At 43.7% G+C, this 15,140-nt stretch overlaps 1 protein-coding gene across 1 annotated transcript; it reads right to left on the bottom strand.

Annotated features, from left to right (window-relative positions):
- Nucleotides 1-2,010: 2,010 nt before the first annotated feature.
- Nucleotides 2,011-13,992, bottom strand: ANKRD66 (ankyrin repeat domain 66). The gene is made up of 4 exons (XM_040430966.1): nt 13,921-13,992; nt 7,792-7,950; nt 3,351-3,579; nt 2,011-2,409 (listed from the first exon to the last, which is right to left on the bottom strand). Exons 2-4 carry the CDS (start codon nt 7,937-7,939, stop codon nt 2,151-2,153), a joined length of 636 nt encoding a protein of 211 aa, XP_040286900.1. The 5' UTR covers nt 7,940-7,950; nt 13,921-13,992; the 3' UTR covers nt 2,011-2,150.
- Between the last annotated feature and the right edge of the window lie 1,148 nt (nt 13,993-15,140).

Here is a 15,140-nt window from a genome sequence, read left to right as displayed (position 1 = left end):
TCCATCGGGGGGCTGCAAAGGCACAGCAGCCCCCCGATGGAGAGGGAGGGAGCTCCCTGACCGATGACAGATAACTTTTTCCATACAGCGGTCCGTACGGACCGCGGTATGGAAAGGGTTAAACGGCTGACATCTTCACAGATGTCAGCCGTTTATACCAGGGTGCCAGCAATGTGCTGGCACTCTGGTACAACCACTAGAAGCCAACGATCGTTCATGGGGAGGCGGGCGGGGGATCGCGATCCCGCCTGCCGCACCGCCCGCCTCCCGCACCGCCCCCACCGCATGCGACACCCCCCCCGCACCACCCTCCGGCATAAAATCGTGCAGGGGTGCAGGGGGGGGTGAAAAATATTTATTTTAGCCACGCTAAAGTTTCTGATCGCCGCGGTCAGGGACCGCGGCGATCAGAAACTGCAAAAAGCGCAGCAAACCGCAGGTCTGAATTGACCTGCGGTTTGCTGCGATCGCCGATACGGGGGGGTCAAATGACCCCCCCTGGCGTTGTCACAGGATGCCGGCTGAAGGATTTCAGCCGAAATCCCGTTCCAATTAACCCCTGGGGCGCCGGAATACAGATTTTAAGTCAGGACGTACCGGTACGTCCTGGGTCCTTAAGGACTCGGGAAATAGGGCGTACCGGTACGTCCTAGGTCCTTAAGGGGTTAAAGACTACCACTCTTAAGAACAGAGGTTCATTCAAGTGTTTTCGATCAGGTATTGAAAACACCTGTGGATGTCAAGGAGCAGCAATCAAGCATAATAAGCACCAATTAGGCAGATTTAAAAGGACTGTGATACTCAGCTCCTTCTAGACATTTACTGGTGTGTTTACAAACATGGTGAAGTCAAGAGAATGGTCCAGGAAGACAAGAGAAGAGGTGATTTCTCTTCACAGGAAGGGCAATGGCTATAAGAAGATTGCAAAGATGTTAAACATACCACGAGACACCATAGGAAGCATCAATCGCAAATTCAAGGCAAAGGGCACTGTTGAAAAGCTACCTGGTCGTGGCAGAAAGAAGATGCTGACTTCGACTGCTGTGCGCTACCTGAAGCGCAAAGTGGAGAAAAGTCCCCGTGTGACTGCTGAGGAACTGAAAAAAGATTTGTCAGATGTGGGTACTGAAGTTTCAGCTCAGACAATAAGGCGCACACTGCGTAACGAAGGCCTCCATGCCAGAACTCCCAGGCGCACCCCCTTGCTGTCTCCAAAGAATAAGAAGAGTCGACTGCAGTATGCCAAAAGTCATGTGGACAAACCACAAAAGTTTTGGGATAGTGTTCTGTGGACTGATGAAACAAAATTAGAACTGTTTGGGCCCATGGATCAACGCTATGTTTGGAGGAGGAAGAACAAGGCCTATGAAGAAAAGAACACCTTGCCTACTGTGAAGCATGGCGGGGGGTCAATCATGCTTTGGGGCTGTTTTGCTTCTACAGGTACAGGGAAGCTTCAGCGTGTGCAAGGTACCATGAATTCTCTTCAGTACCAGGAGATATTGGATGAAAATGTGATGCAGTCCGTCACAAACCTGAGGCTTGGGAGACGTTGGACCTTTCAACAGGACAATGATCCCAAGCATACCTCCAAGTCCACTAGAGCATGGTTGCAGATTAAAGGCAGTTGCAGCGCGCAAGCCTAAGACTGTGACTGAACTGGAGGCTTTTGCCCATGAAGAATGGGCGAAGATACCCGTAGATCGCTGCAAGGCACTTGTGTCAAGCTATGCTTCACGTTTAAAAGCTGTTATAACTGGAAAAGGATGTTGTACTAAGTACTAAGATTGAATGTCACTTGGGGGTTGAATAAAACTGATAATGATGTGAGCACAGAAAAGACATTTGTGGTTATTTCATTATAAATGTTATGTTATATTTGTCTGACTTACAAGTGCCTCTTTGATTTAATTGTAAACAAGATGACTGAAATGATCAAAATCAATGTCAAACTGGCCAAAACACTCAATTTCAGTGGGGGTTGAATAATTTTGAACACAACTGTACATCTAATTCTGGTTGTGTAAAGATCTGCAATCAGTACTGAGACACAACATATGTGTTGATATCTCCACCTGGTGGAGAAGAGTGGAATAGCACGTATCAGTGTTCTAGTTCCTACGTCTCTGAAGTAGAAATAGTACATTTTTTCAATGCTTTGAGGGTTTATTTTGCTCGCACATATATGACGGATGCAATGACTTTCTTGTGTGTGCCTGACAACATTGCTGGATAAACCTCGGCCTTGGAGAAAGTTTTTCGAGCTTAGTCCTGGTGTGCTTAGTTTTAACACTGAGTTGGGATTTTAGAAACTCTGACTTTTTGGCCTCCCAGTCTTCATCCAACTCATCCAAGGGGTTACCCTCCAGTGCTGCGGCCAAACGGTAATCTCTGCATTCTACTTCAGCCCTGGGAAATACAATAAAAGACAAAATATAGGGTTAATTTATAGATTATCTGGCCTTCTCCTAGACTCCGTAGTCGACCAAATACATTGGGGAAGTTAACCTATTTGATGAACTTAAAAATTGCAAAATCTTAATTTCTCCAGGAGGGGGAGACGTGTACCACACCAAGGCTGATAACTACATTACCCCCTGTGTTTGAGTATTTCCATCAGGGGCATTTTGGTATCAGCACATATAGTGCACCATACAAAATTTTTATATACCCTGCGTCATTATCTAAAGGACTTCTTCAAAACTTATGTCCTTCAACCAGACCTCTTCATCAAACCCCAAAATTATGTCCGGCTTCTTTCAAACACTGACGAAATGGTCCTTTATTACCCCCTGAACAAAATAAATGTGGATGCCAGGGCTGATCCGACGGCAAGAAGGTTATTGTAGGCCCCAGCATCTGGGTGATACAAGGGGCATCAAGATTTATGGCCTCCAGGAAACATGCCTAGTCCTCTATGTGTTCTCCCCTTTAATCATGAGTCTGCAGGATAAGGTCTCATACAGACGACCATATCCGCAAACCGCAGATTTGCAAAAAACGAATACTGATGTTTCCCGCTCTTTCCTGTCCTGCACTATTGTAAAAATGCCCATTCATGTCCGCAAAACAGACAAGAACAGGACATAATCTATCTTTTTTGCAGGGCTGCGGTATGGGTGCGGACAGCACATGGTTAGCTGTCTGCATTTTTTGCGGCCCCATTTAAATTAATAGATCCGTAAAAAAATGCAGATCGGATGTGGACTGAAAATCAGACTGTGTGAATGGGGCCTTACCTATATATTAATAGATTTGTATATTTCTTAAATCGTTTAATACGTTATCTGTCTGCTCTAGCAGGTATGGATCTGGTGCCGGCATAGATCATAGATCAGGTTGAAACTTACGTCTCCAGAAACTTGACGCAGTCTTTATGGCCGTAAATCTCTGCGATTCTTCTGGGGGAGTCTCCATGAATGTCCGCAGCATCAATAGGAGCATGTAAAGAGTGGAGGGTGCGCAGGACGCTGAGCTTTCCTGACTCTGCAGCAAAATGTGCTGGTGTCCAGCCGGTGTCCGTCCTCAGGCAGGGCCGGGCCCCATAATCCACCAACAGTTTCACTGTGTCTGATTGCCCTGCCGGGGACAAGAACGGGATGATTTTAGTGAATGTCTGATTCTCAGATTAGGAGAAAGTAGAAGAGGGGAGCATACAGCAGGCTTCATGTATAAGCTCGGGCTTCAAATTCCCTGATAACACACTCCTGTCATTTCTACTCAGTTTAGATATAATGACCAGAGAGCCCCATAACATTGCCCCCAAAACATTTCCTGCCATAATATCGGGAGCCACAGTTCCTTCATAGGTCAAAGTACTCTAAAAACAGTGCCAGCCACAGTGGTTCCATAACAGTGCCGCTTTATAACAATGATTGCAACAGTATCCCCATAATAGTGCCAGCAACAGTGCCCCATAACATAACAGTAACAGAACCCCTGGCTACAGTAGTGCCACCATAACATTGTTAGCCACAATTACCCTTAACATGACCAGCAAAAGAACACCCCTAGTAATTACAACCGTAGTGTCTCCATAACATTGTCAGCCACAGTGGCCCTTAGGCTAGTTTTACAGTTCCGGCAGAGAATACCGGGAATCGACTGGACAGACACTGTAGCTTCAGCGGTTTGTGTCCGGCAAATTTTCGGCATTTTTGCCGGATAGCAGCCGGATCTCATTATAGTTAATGAAGGGCCGGATCCGGAGAATTCCAGCAGATTGTTCTCTGCCGGAATTGCTGCCAGAGATATGAAACTAGCCTTAACATGGCCAGCCAAAGATCACCCCTAGTAATTACAACCATAACGTTGTCAGTCACAATGACCCTTAACATGGCCAGCCAAAAAGCACTCACAATAATGACAGCCAGAGTGTCTCCATCACATTGTCAGTCACAATGACCCTAGTAATTACATTCATAGTGCCCTCATAACAGTGCAGACACAATCTCCCCCACAACAGTACTAGCCATAATGCCAGATTTTTTTATGTATTCAGTTATATATTTTTTCACCTTTTCTTCCCTCAACAAAAATGTTTTTATAACTTGAAGCCATACTGTAACCTATATAAATATACATTATGTAGACCGAAATTCGCTCCGAACAGTTACACCTGCCCTGACCATTTACTGATATCCATGGAAGACTTGATTATAAAGCTGATGACATCACTGGGGTTACCTTTGTGATGTCACAGAGGGCTCCTTATTGATGAACACCGGAATACTGGTTTTCATTTCCTATTGTACAAGTGAACATCAGGGGAGGGGACAGCAGAGGGCCCTCCCTACAAGAGCAGACACCCTCATGACTCTCCAGCAAATCATCCATCAATGTGGCAATATCTCTGGCAGATTGCACCACAGACTATTGTCTATGTCACCATCACCAGCCAAGATCAATATTTTAGGCAGTTATGCAATGCATATGAGAGCCGACAGATCACCACACAGTCCTATATGTCCCAACATCTTAGATACTTTTCTTTCCTTCTTTATTTAAAGCCTCCTATCTGATGTAATTACCTGACATTAAGTAACTCCAGACGCTCCTTATTTATCACACACCATTACAGATGAAATCAGCATGCAGATATAGAGAGAATTACAACATCCAATTACAGGGACAGTAAACTCTCTGCACCCAGGTATGATGACTCCCAACGGTGTAGGTATAGGGCAATGGTTTACAATTCCCAGCATGTCCTGCCAGTCTGCCAACACCAAACATCTCTGAGAGGGTAACAGCACATCAAGGCCACCTTCACACAGTCAGTTTTTGGTCAGTGATTTTGTGCCGAAACCAGGTGCGGGTCAAAAACAAAGAAAAGGATCAAATCTTTCCCTTATACCTCATCTCTGTGTAGGCACCATTTCTAATCATCTCGGATTTACAGACTTTTTAATAGTTTATAGTTCAGAATAAGGATTGGTTATCTGCCGATAAGGTCTTAGTAACCAGAATATAAGGGCGCACATGGGGTGTGCCTTTGGTATCTTGCCAACCACGACTCCGCTCCCGCTCTCCTGCCTGCCTCCTTCCGTGCAGTGAGATGGGCCTATATTGACATCACCCGGGTGGGCGCTGATGGGAAGCGAATCACCGCCCATATCACAAGTGTGGACGCCAACAAACACCGTTAGCGAACTAGACTGCACAGAATTGTTATCCACCACTAGTACTCATAAGTACTCAGAGAACCCCTGTGCCCACCTTAAAATGCCGTCAAGAAGGTTTCTTTTTTTTTTATCCTCCCAATATGTGGCTGATGTACAGGTTCTTTTGGGCGAAGGAGAATGGATGGCACCTGTATTGATCGAGCATTGCCTTGAGTGCATCCACTTTTATTTTTTCTAGTCTGACTGACCTCATATATCTTGTGCGCCTCGATGACAGTATTTGTTTGTGTGCTGGGAATATCACATTTTGAGATAGTTTTTTTTTTATTACCATTAAAAGTTATGTTTTAATTATCTGTTGGTAGATGGGATCACCAAGATGCTTATTCCTGCTTTTGGCTCCCAATCACTGATGGAAATCACTACGCCACGGCACTCTCATATATGCAGAAAGTTGTTTTTTTGTCTTTATTAAAGGTGCTCCAAAATATATATACGATAATAGCCGATCCATTTCATGGATTTTGTTCACGGCCTGTATTATATAAAAATAAAACCAATGTAAAAACAAATGCAAGAATCAATGAACATCTACAAAAATATACAGAAATAAATCAATGATTGAGGAATCACTTGTCACTGCGTCTAGAACTGGTCATTGATTTATTTCTGTATATTTTTGTAGATGTTCATTGATTCTTGCATTCGTTTGTACATTGGTCTCATTTGTATATATTACAGGCCGTGAACAAAGTCCATGAAATGGGACCGAAACCATAGTGTCGGCTATTATCGTGTATATTTTGGAGCACCTTTAATAAAGACAAGAAACACTGTTTGCATATATGAGAGTGCCGTGGTGTTTTGATTTAAAGGGGTTATCCGGGAATTAAGAAAATGAAAATACGTAAATATTACTTTATTATATATATATTCCCAAATACCTTTCCTTAGTTATAACTTGTTTTGTCTGAGGAGCAATGATTGGGAGAAACAAAATGGCCGCTGTTATATTAGTGCACACAAAGCCTCTCCTAATCACACGACAGGACAAGTTACTTCATAACATTGAGGTAAAGAGCTGCCTCATCCTCCTCTCCTACTTGTCAGGGATTATGATCCTGAATACAGATAAAAAGATCTTCAGCTGAATCTCTGTAGGAATGGAGTCCATGAGGAGACATGAAGTACAAAGAGGACAGGACATGAAGTACAAATTAGACAGGACAGACTGTGGTAATGGAGACTGCATACAAGTGCTGCTGCTTATTAGCCACATCTGCTCATGAACTCCATTTCTACAGAGATTCAGCTGATGACCATATTAAACTGTATTCAGGATCATAATCCCTAACAAGTAGAGAAGAGGATGAGGCAGCTCTTTAACTCAGTGTTGTGAAGTAACTTGTACTTTTGTGTGATTAGGACAGGTTTTGTGTGTACTAATAGGACAGCGGCCATTTTGCTTTTCCTAATAATTGCTCCCCAGACAAAACAAGCCATTATAACTAATGTAAGGTATTTGAGAATATATTTATAATGAAGTAATATTTAGGTATTTTCATTTTCTTAATTCCTAGAGAACCCCTTTAACTAGTGACGGATTATTCCTACAACTGAGCACCGACAAACCTATCTGGGGTGCCGACCCGTCTCTTCACATCTGATGGAAATCACTGACCAAACACTGTCTGGGTAAAAGCGGCTTAAAAGGGTTGTCCAGCCATATATATTGATGACCTTTTGTCAGTATAAGTCATCGATGTCCAATCAGCAGGCGTGCGACACCTGGCACACTCGGCAATACGTTGTTTAAAGAGGAGCTGAGCTCCATGCGAGCGCTGCTTCCTGGTCATTATGCCTCATGTTGTCTCGGAAGTGCAGTGTAATATAAGTACTGGCTCCATTGAAGTGAATGGCGCAAGTACTTGTAATTACACTACGTCACCGTTCCACAGGCGACAACGTGTAGTTTAATGATGAGAAAGTAGTGCTCACATGGAGTACCACCTCCTCGTCAAACAGCTGATCAGCAGGGGGGGCGGGTTTCGGACCCCCGCCCATCTGATACTGATGACCTATCCTGACGATAGGTCATTAATATATATAGCCGGACAACCCCTTTAAGTGGTGGAGGGGCTGCTGCACAATTTAGCACTGAGTATACCTTTGGCTGCTGCCCAGTGCAGAGCGGTCCTGTCGTTCCAGTCAATATCTTTATGATTTGGGTCATGGAGACCTTTTTTCATTATCTCAGAGACCAAATCATAATCCCCGAGAGCTGCTGCTTGGTGGAGTTCAGTAATGTCAGTCATCCTGTGAATTTCTGGTTGTAAAGAGAAAAAATTGTAATAAGAAAAAACACTACTTTATAAAGATAAGTCTGCACATTACTAGGTATCAGTAGAGAAACTGTTATGTAGATCAACAGGGATTTGTCCTGCTTTACAAATACAGTCAGGTCCATAAATATTGGGACATCAACACAATTCTAACATTTTTGGCTCTGTACACCACCACATTTTATTTGAAATGAAACGAACAAGATGTGCTTTAACTGCAGACTGTCAGCTTTAATTTGAGGGTATTTAAATCCAAATCAGGTGAACGGCGTAGGAATTACAACAGTTTGCATATGTGCCTCCTACTTGTTAAGGGACGAAAAGTAATGGGACAATTGGCTTCTCAGCTGTTCCATGGCCAGGTGTGTGTTATTCCCTCATTATCCCAATTACAATGAGCAGATAAAAAGGTTAAGAGTTCATTTCAAGTTTGCTATTTGCATTTGGAATCTGTTGCTGTTAACTCTCAAGATGAGATCCAAAGAGCTGTCACTATCAGTGAAGCAAGCCATCATTAGGCTGAAAAAACACAACAAACCCATCAGAGAGATAGCAAAAACATTAGGCGTAGCCAAAACAACTGTTTGGAACATTCTTAAAAAGAAGGAACGCACCAGTGAGCTCAGCAACACCAAAAGACCCGGAAGACCACGGAAAACAACTGTGGTGGATGACCGGAGAATTCTTTCCCTGGTGAAGAAAACACCCTTCACAACAGTTGGCCAGATCAAGAACACTCTCCAGGAGGTAGGTGTATGTGTGTCAAAGTCAACAATCAAGAGAAGACTTCACCAGAGTGAATACAGAGGGTTCACCACAAAATGTAAACCATTGGTGAGCCTCAAAAACAGGAAGGCCAGATTAGAGTTTGCCAAACAACATCTAAAAAAGCCTTCACAGTTCTGGAACAACATCCTATGGACAGATGAGACCAAGATCAACTTGTACCAGAGTGATGGGAAGAGAAGAGTATGGAGAAGGAAAGGAACTGATCATGATCCTAAGCATACCACCTCATCAGTGAAGCATTATGGTGGTAGTGTCATGGCGTGGGCATGTATGGCTGCCAATGGAACTGGTTCTCTTGTATTTATTGATGATGTGACTGCTGACAAAAGCAGCAGGATGAATTCTGAAGTGTTTCGGGAAATATTATCTGCTCATATTCAGCCAAATGCTTCAGAACTCATTGGACGGCGCTTCACAGTGCAGATGGACAATGACCCAAAGCATACTGCAAAAGCAACCAAAGAGTTTTTTAAGGGAAAGAAGTGGAATGTTCTGCAATGGCAAAGTCAATCACCTGACCGGAATCCGATTGAGCATGCATTTCACTTTCTGAAGACAAAACTGAAGGGAAAATGCCCCAAGAACAAGCAGGAACTGAAGACAGTTCCAGTAGAGGCCTGGCAGAGCATCACCAGGGATGAAACCCAGCGTCTGGTGATGTCTATGCGTTCCAGACTTCAGGCTGTAATTGACTGCAAAGGATTTGCAACCAAGTATTAAAAAGTGAAAGTTTGATTTATGATTATTATTCTGTCCCACATATGCAAACTGTTGTAATTCCTACAGTGTTCACCTGATTTGGATGTAAATACCCTCAAAATACCCTATACACGGCCATTGGGAAAAGGAAGCTCTGTGAAATACTTCAGAAATGTGCCAGATCTATGCTTGTACTGCATCACTCATCCATAGCTCCTAAGTGTCTGTCCATCTTTTGGAGGGACAGTCCCTCTTTTTGAACCTGTCCCTCTTTGATCCTTAAATGTCCCTCTTTTTGACCTGTGGAATTAATACATAAATGTGCATTAATACATTTACTAAATTGCTCCTTACTAAAGTGTCTGTATGGTTTCTAACTGTATATTAGACCATAACTTAATTATTTGGTGCAATTTGGACCTTAAAATATATGATCTGATGATTTATGTGCTAATATTCAAATGGATATTGAAGTGCAAGAAAAAACATTGTCCCAGTGGCTCCATATGCTGTAAAAAAATAAAGCAACTTACACTCGCCTAACCGATCCCCAGCTGCTGCAGTTGTGACAATCAGTAATTATGCTTTGGGCGGAGTCAGAGGTGTGGCCTAGTATGAAAAAAATTGCTGCCATGCGTTCCGGCATTATATTGTCCCTCTTTGCGATTTTTAACAGTTGGGAGGTATCCTCATCATCAGCAGTTAAAGGACTGTTCTTTTTTTATCACTAAACTGGGCCGGGTCATCGCTTCTGTTATTCATTAGCCACTACATCTACCCTCCTGCCTTGCACCCTGATAACCATTCACCCTCAAGGGCACTCCACCTAAAAGCAGGCAGGAGTCTCAAGTCCAGGGCATGTACCGGGGGAAGAAAGAGTGCGGCCGTTATTCACTTCAAAGCCAAGGGAGAGCCAGGGTGAGGACTGCCACCATGAATTGTGAGTACCACTAACATTACAGCCACTACCACTCCTCCCATCCTCGCCTCTGCACTAGCCCTACAAGGCATTGTGCCTGCTTTATGAGTAAATTTCTTTGGTGACAGGCTCCCTTTAAGGATCAGAGCTTTATTCTCTTTCCAGTAGATCTAATGCTTTATGTGCCTACAATTTAGAAGACAAACTTGGTGGTCAAACTTATTTAAGGGTTCTAATACAGCATGCCATACCATGCTTTCTCCACAAGGAGACATTGAGGAACAGTGAGGCTAGATTGTTGTTGAGTCCTGTCCAATGATTAAATATTATGTTTGTATGTTAGATTATTCATAACATAATTTCTCAATTGAAATCATTAAAAAAAAAAAGCTTGCATTTAGTTATTACTGTTACACACTTTTTATGGCGCTCCTTGCAGTTACATACTTGCTATGGCGCTCCTTGCAGTTACATACTTGTTATGGCGCTCCTTGCAGTTACATACTTGCTATGGCGCTCCTTGCAGTTACATACTTGTTATGGCGCTCCTTGCAGTTCCATACTTGTTATGGCGCTCCTTGCAGTTACATACTTGCTATGGCGCTCCTTGCAGTTACATACTTGCTATGGCGCTCCTTGCAGTTACATACTTGTTATGGCGCTCCTTGCAGTTACATACTTGCTATGGCGCTCCTTGCAGTTACATACTTGTTATGGCGCTCCTTGCAGTTACATACTTGTTATGGCGCTCCTTGCAGTTACATACTTGCTATGGCGCTCCTTGCAGTTACATACTTGCTATGGCGCTCCTTGCAGTTACATACTTGTTATGGCGCTCCTTGCAGTTACATACTTGTTATGGCGCTCCTTGCAGTTACATACTTGCTATGGCGCTCCTTGCAGTTCCATACTTGTTATGGCGCTCCTTGCAGTTACATACTTGTTATGGCGCTCCTTGCAGTTACATACTTGTTATGGCGCTCCTTGCAGTTCCATACTTGTTATGGCGCTCCTTGCAGTTCCATACTTGTTATGGCGCTCCTTGCAGTTCCATACTTGTTATGGCGCTCCTTGCAGTTCCATACTTGTTATGGCGCTCCTTGCAGTTACATACTTGTTATGGCGCTCCTTGCAGTTACATACTTGTTATGGCGCTCCTTGCAGTTACATACTTGTTATGGCGCTCCTTGCAGTTACATACTTGTTATGGCGCTCCTTGCAGTTACATACTTGTTATGGCGCTCCTTGCAGTTACATACTTGTTATGGCGCTCCTTGCAGTTACATACTTGTTATGGCGCTCCTTGCAGTTACATACTTGTTATGGCACCCCCTGCCCTTACATACTTATTATGGTGCCCTCTTCTGATACATATTTTATTATGCCACCCTCTTCTGTTACATATTTGCTATGGTGCCCCCCAGTGTTCTTCTGATTCCTTCTCAAAACCACTGCTGGAGAGCAGAAGCTGCTTTTACCACTGATTATTAATGTCTGGCCTGTATAATAACAGGAAAAGGATCTGGGCAATGAGACTGAGCTATTGAGCATGTGTAACCACCAGCACTGGAAAAATTAGGTGAACAATCTGAGAAGAAATCAAAAGAACACCGTGGGGCGCCATAACAGTAAAATCTACGCATTTATAAAAATTATTCCTATTTTTAAAAATTGCTTTGGCGATCTAGCAGATGAATGTAATAATTAATTGTGGTCTGATTTATCCATGCAATTAACTGATACTGAGGAGGGGGCTCTCCCCAACATTTTTTGCCTGGTAAACAATAATGAGGAAGCATTGCTTCCCCTTCAGCTGATCGGTGAGGTGTCAGACCTCGACATATCTGATACTGATAGCCTAGTAAGCATTGCTTGTCAAAACCAGAGGCTTGGAAAACTACTTTAAGGTCCCTTTCACACGGGCGAGTATTCCGCGCGGATGCGATGCGTGAGGTGAACGCATTGCACCCGCACTGAATACCGACCCATTCATTTCTATGGGGCTGTGCACATGAGCGGTGATTTTCACGCATCACTTGTGCGTTGAGTGAAAATCGCAGCATGCTCTATATTCTGCGTTTTTCACGCAACGCAGGCCCCATAGAAGTGAATGGGGTTGCATGAAAATCGCAAGCATCCGCAAGCAAGTGCAGATGCGGTGCGATTTTCACGCACGGTTGCTAGGAGACGATCGGGATGGAGACCCGATCATTATTATTTTCCCTTATAACATGGTTATAAGGGAAAATAATAGCATTCTGAATACAGAATGCATAGTAAAACAGTGCTGGAGGGGTTAAAAAATAATAATAATAATTTAACTCACCTTAGTCCACTTGATCGCGTAGCCCGGCATCTCCTTCTGTCTCCTTTGTTGAACAGGACCTGTGGTGAGCATTAATTACAGGAACAGGACCTTTGATGACGTCACTCCGGTCATCACATGGTACGTCACATGATCTTTTACCATGGTGATGGATCATGTCATGACCGGAGTGACGTCATCAAAGGTCCTGTTCCTGTAATTAATGCTCACCACAGGTCCTGTTCAACAAAGGAGACAGAAGGAGATGCCGGGCTACGCGATCAAGTGGACTAAGGTGAGTTAAAAAAAATAGTATTTATTTTTAACCCCGCCAGCGCTGTTTTACTATGCATTCTGTATTCAGACTGCTATTATTTTCCCTTATAACCATGTTATAAGGGAAAATAATACAATCTACAGAACACCGATCCCAAGCCTTCTTCTGTGAAGAAGTTCGGGTTTGGGTACCAAACATGCGCGATTTTTCTCACGCAACAGCAAAACACATTACAATGTTTTGCACTCGCGCTGAAAAATCGCGGGTGTTCCCGCAACGCACCCGCACATTTTCCCACAACGCCGGTGTGAAAGAGGCCTAAAGGGTTTGTACCAAGTACTGAACGTATACGCTCTCCACAGGAGTATGGTAGTAAACCTACGTAATCTGCTACACGTACAGTTCACCACCACAAACAAAAAAAGGATATCACAGCATGCATTCTTTTTGAATGGTGGGCTATGGACGATTCATGCAATAGTATGGCTATGTGGGTCACTGAGATGGTATCTCACCTACCAGGCGTAGGCCCCTTTCACACGAGCATTACGGATTCTCTCAGGATGTGTTCAGCGAAGTTCCGTCAGTTTTGTCTGCAACTGCATTCAGTGTTTCAGTTTTTCCTTGCGCGTGCGATCAGTTTTGATGCGTTTTTAACGTGCATAAACAAACTGAAGACTTACAAACTACATCTCCTAGCAACCATCAGTGAAAAACGCATTTATCCAGATGCAATCTGTTTTTTGCTGAAGTCCTATTCACTTCTATGGGGCCAGGGCTGTGTGAAAAACACAGAATATAGAACATGCTGCGATTATCACGCAACGCAGAAATAATCCATGACAAACAATGCTCATGTGCACAGACCCATTGAAATTAATGGGTCAGGATTCAGTGCAGGTGCAGAAAACTCGCTTGTGTGAAAAGGGCCTTAGACTCTGACAGAAGATAAAAGAATTTCTTACCTTATCCTGTGGTCGTAGAGAAGCATTGTGGTATTTCCAGGCAGACGTGAGGAGAACATTACATGAGCTAGCAGACGGACTCTTTTGTTGGTGGAGAACACTATGGAAACTCTCCCCTCCCTATTGTGTGACAGACCTGCCTCTTATTGCTTCTCTAGGCTTCTGGGACTCTTTAAAAAGGACAGTTGTAAACTTCTACTATGTAGATGTGATAGGAGCCAGAAATTCCTGGATTATCAAACAGTCCTAGAATTGTATATATATCACACATATCTACCATCTGAATAAGGCTAGGTCTACACGACGACATTTGTCGTGTAGGGCGCAACATTTGTCGCGCAACATTTTGTTGCACTAATGTCGCGCGCCAATTTTTATAATGGCAGTCCATGGTGTCGCACTGCAACATGCTGCGACTGCGACGCAACAGTCGCAGAAAAATCCAACTCGATGGATTTTCTGCGACTGTTGCATCGCAGTCGCAGCATGTTGCAGTGCGACACCATAGACTGTCATTATAAAAATTGTCGCGCGACATTAGTGCGACAAATGTCGTCGTTTAGACCTAGCCTAAGATTACTCTGCAGCTATTTCCAAGCTGTTTAGGGCTCATGCACACGACCGTGGTTTTGGTCCACGTACAATACACAATTTTTTGGGATTGGCTGTGGACCCATTAATTTCAATGGAACTGTGAAAATTGTGGCCATCACTCTATGTGTCTGTTCCACTGCCCAGCAAATAAAATAGAACATGTCCTATTCTTGACCATTTTGCGGACAAGAATACGCAGTTCCAACAGAGGGAAGGACGTACCGTTAGGCAAAATGGGAATTTAAAGAGGCCCTGGAAAAAAACTAAAAGTGGCCTGTGGGGTTTCGCTCTGGTAGACAGGATTAGCGGATGCACTATAGAGGCAACCACAAGTTCTTTGGATCAAAACAGTTCAGTGTTTTTTTCACACTTTAGGCAAGTGACAAAACAAGCAGTCATAATCAAACAAAAAGTCACCTTGCGGTGTTGGTGGAAATTCACACCATGCGGCAATTCTGCATCAAAGAGTCCTTGACCATAGCCCGGTGGGCCTGGACCAACACATTCACCCCCAGTCTTGCCAGAATCTCACCCTTGACTTTCTGGTAGTCGTCCGCTTGATCGTCCGGAGGGTCGAAATACACCCACTGGGAATCGGATGCCAGGAACGGAGCTGGGGTAGATTT

This window comes from Bufo bufo, chromosome 4 (genome assembly GCF_905171765.1).
Source record: "Bufo bufo chromosome 4, aBufBuf1.1, whole genome shotgun sequence".
Classification (NCBI taxonomy): domain Eukaryota; kingdom Metazoa; phylum Chordata; class Amphibia; order Anura; family Bufonidae; genus Bufo; species Bufo bufo.
Note: the sequence above shows the minus strand (reverse complement) of the source record. Positions and strands in the feature narration are given on the sequence as shown.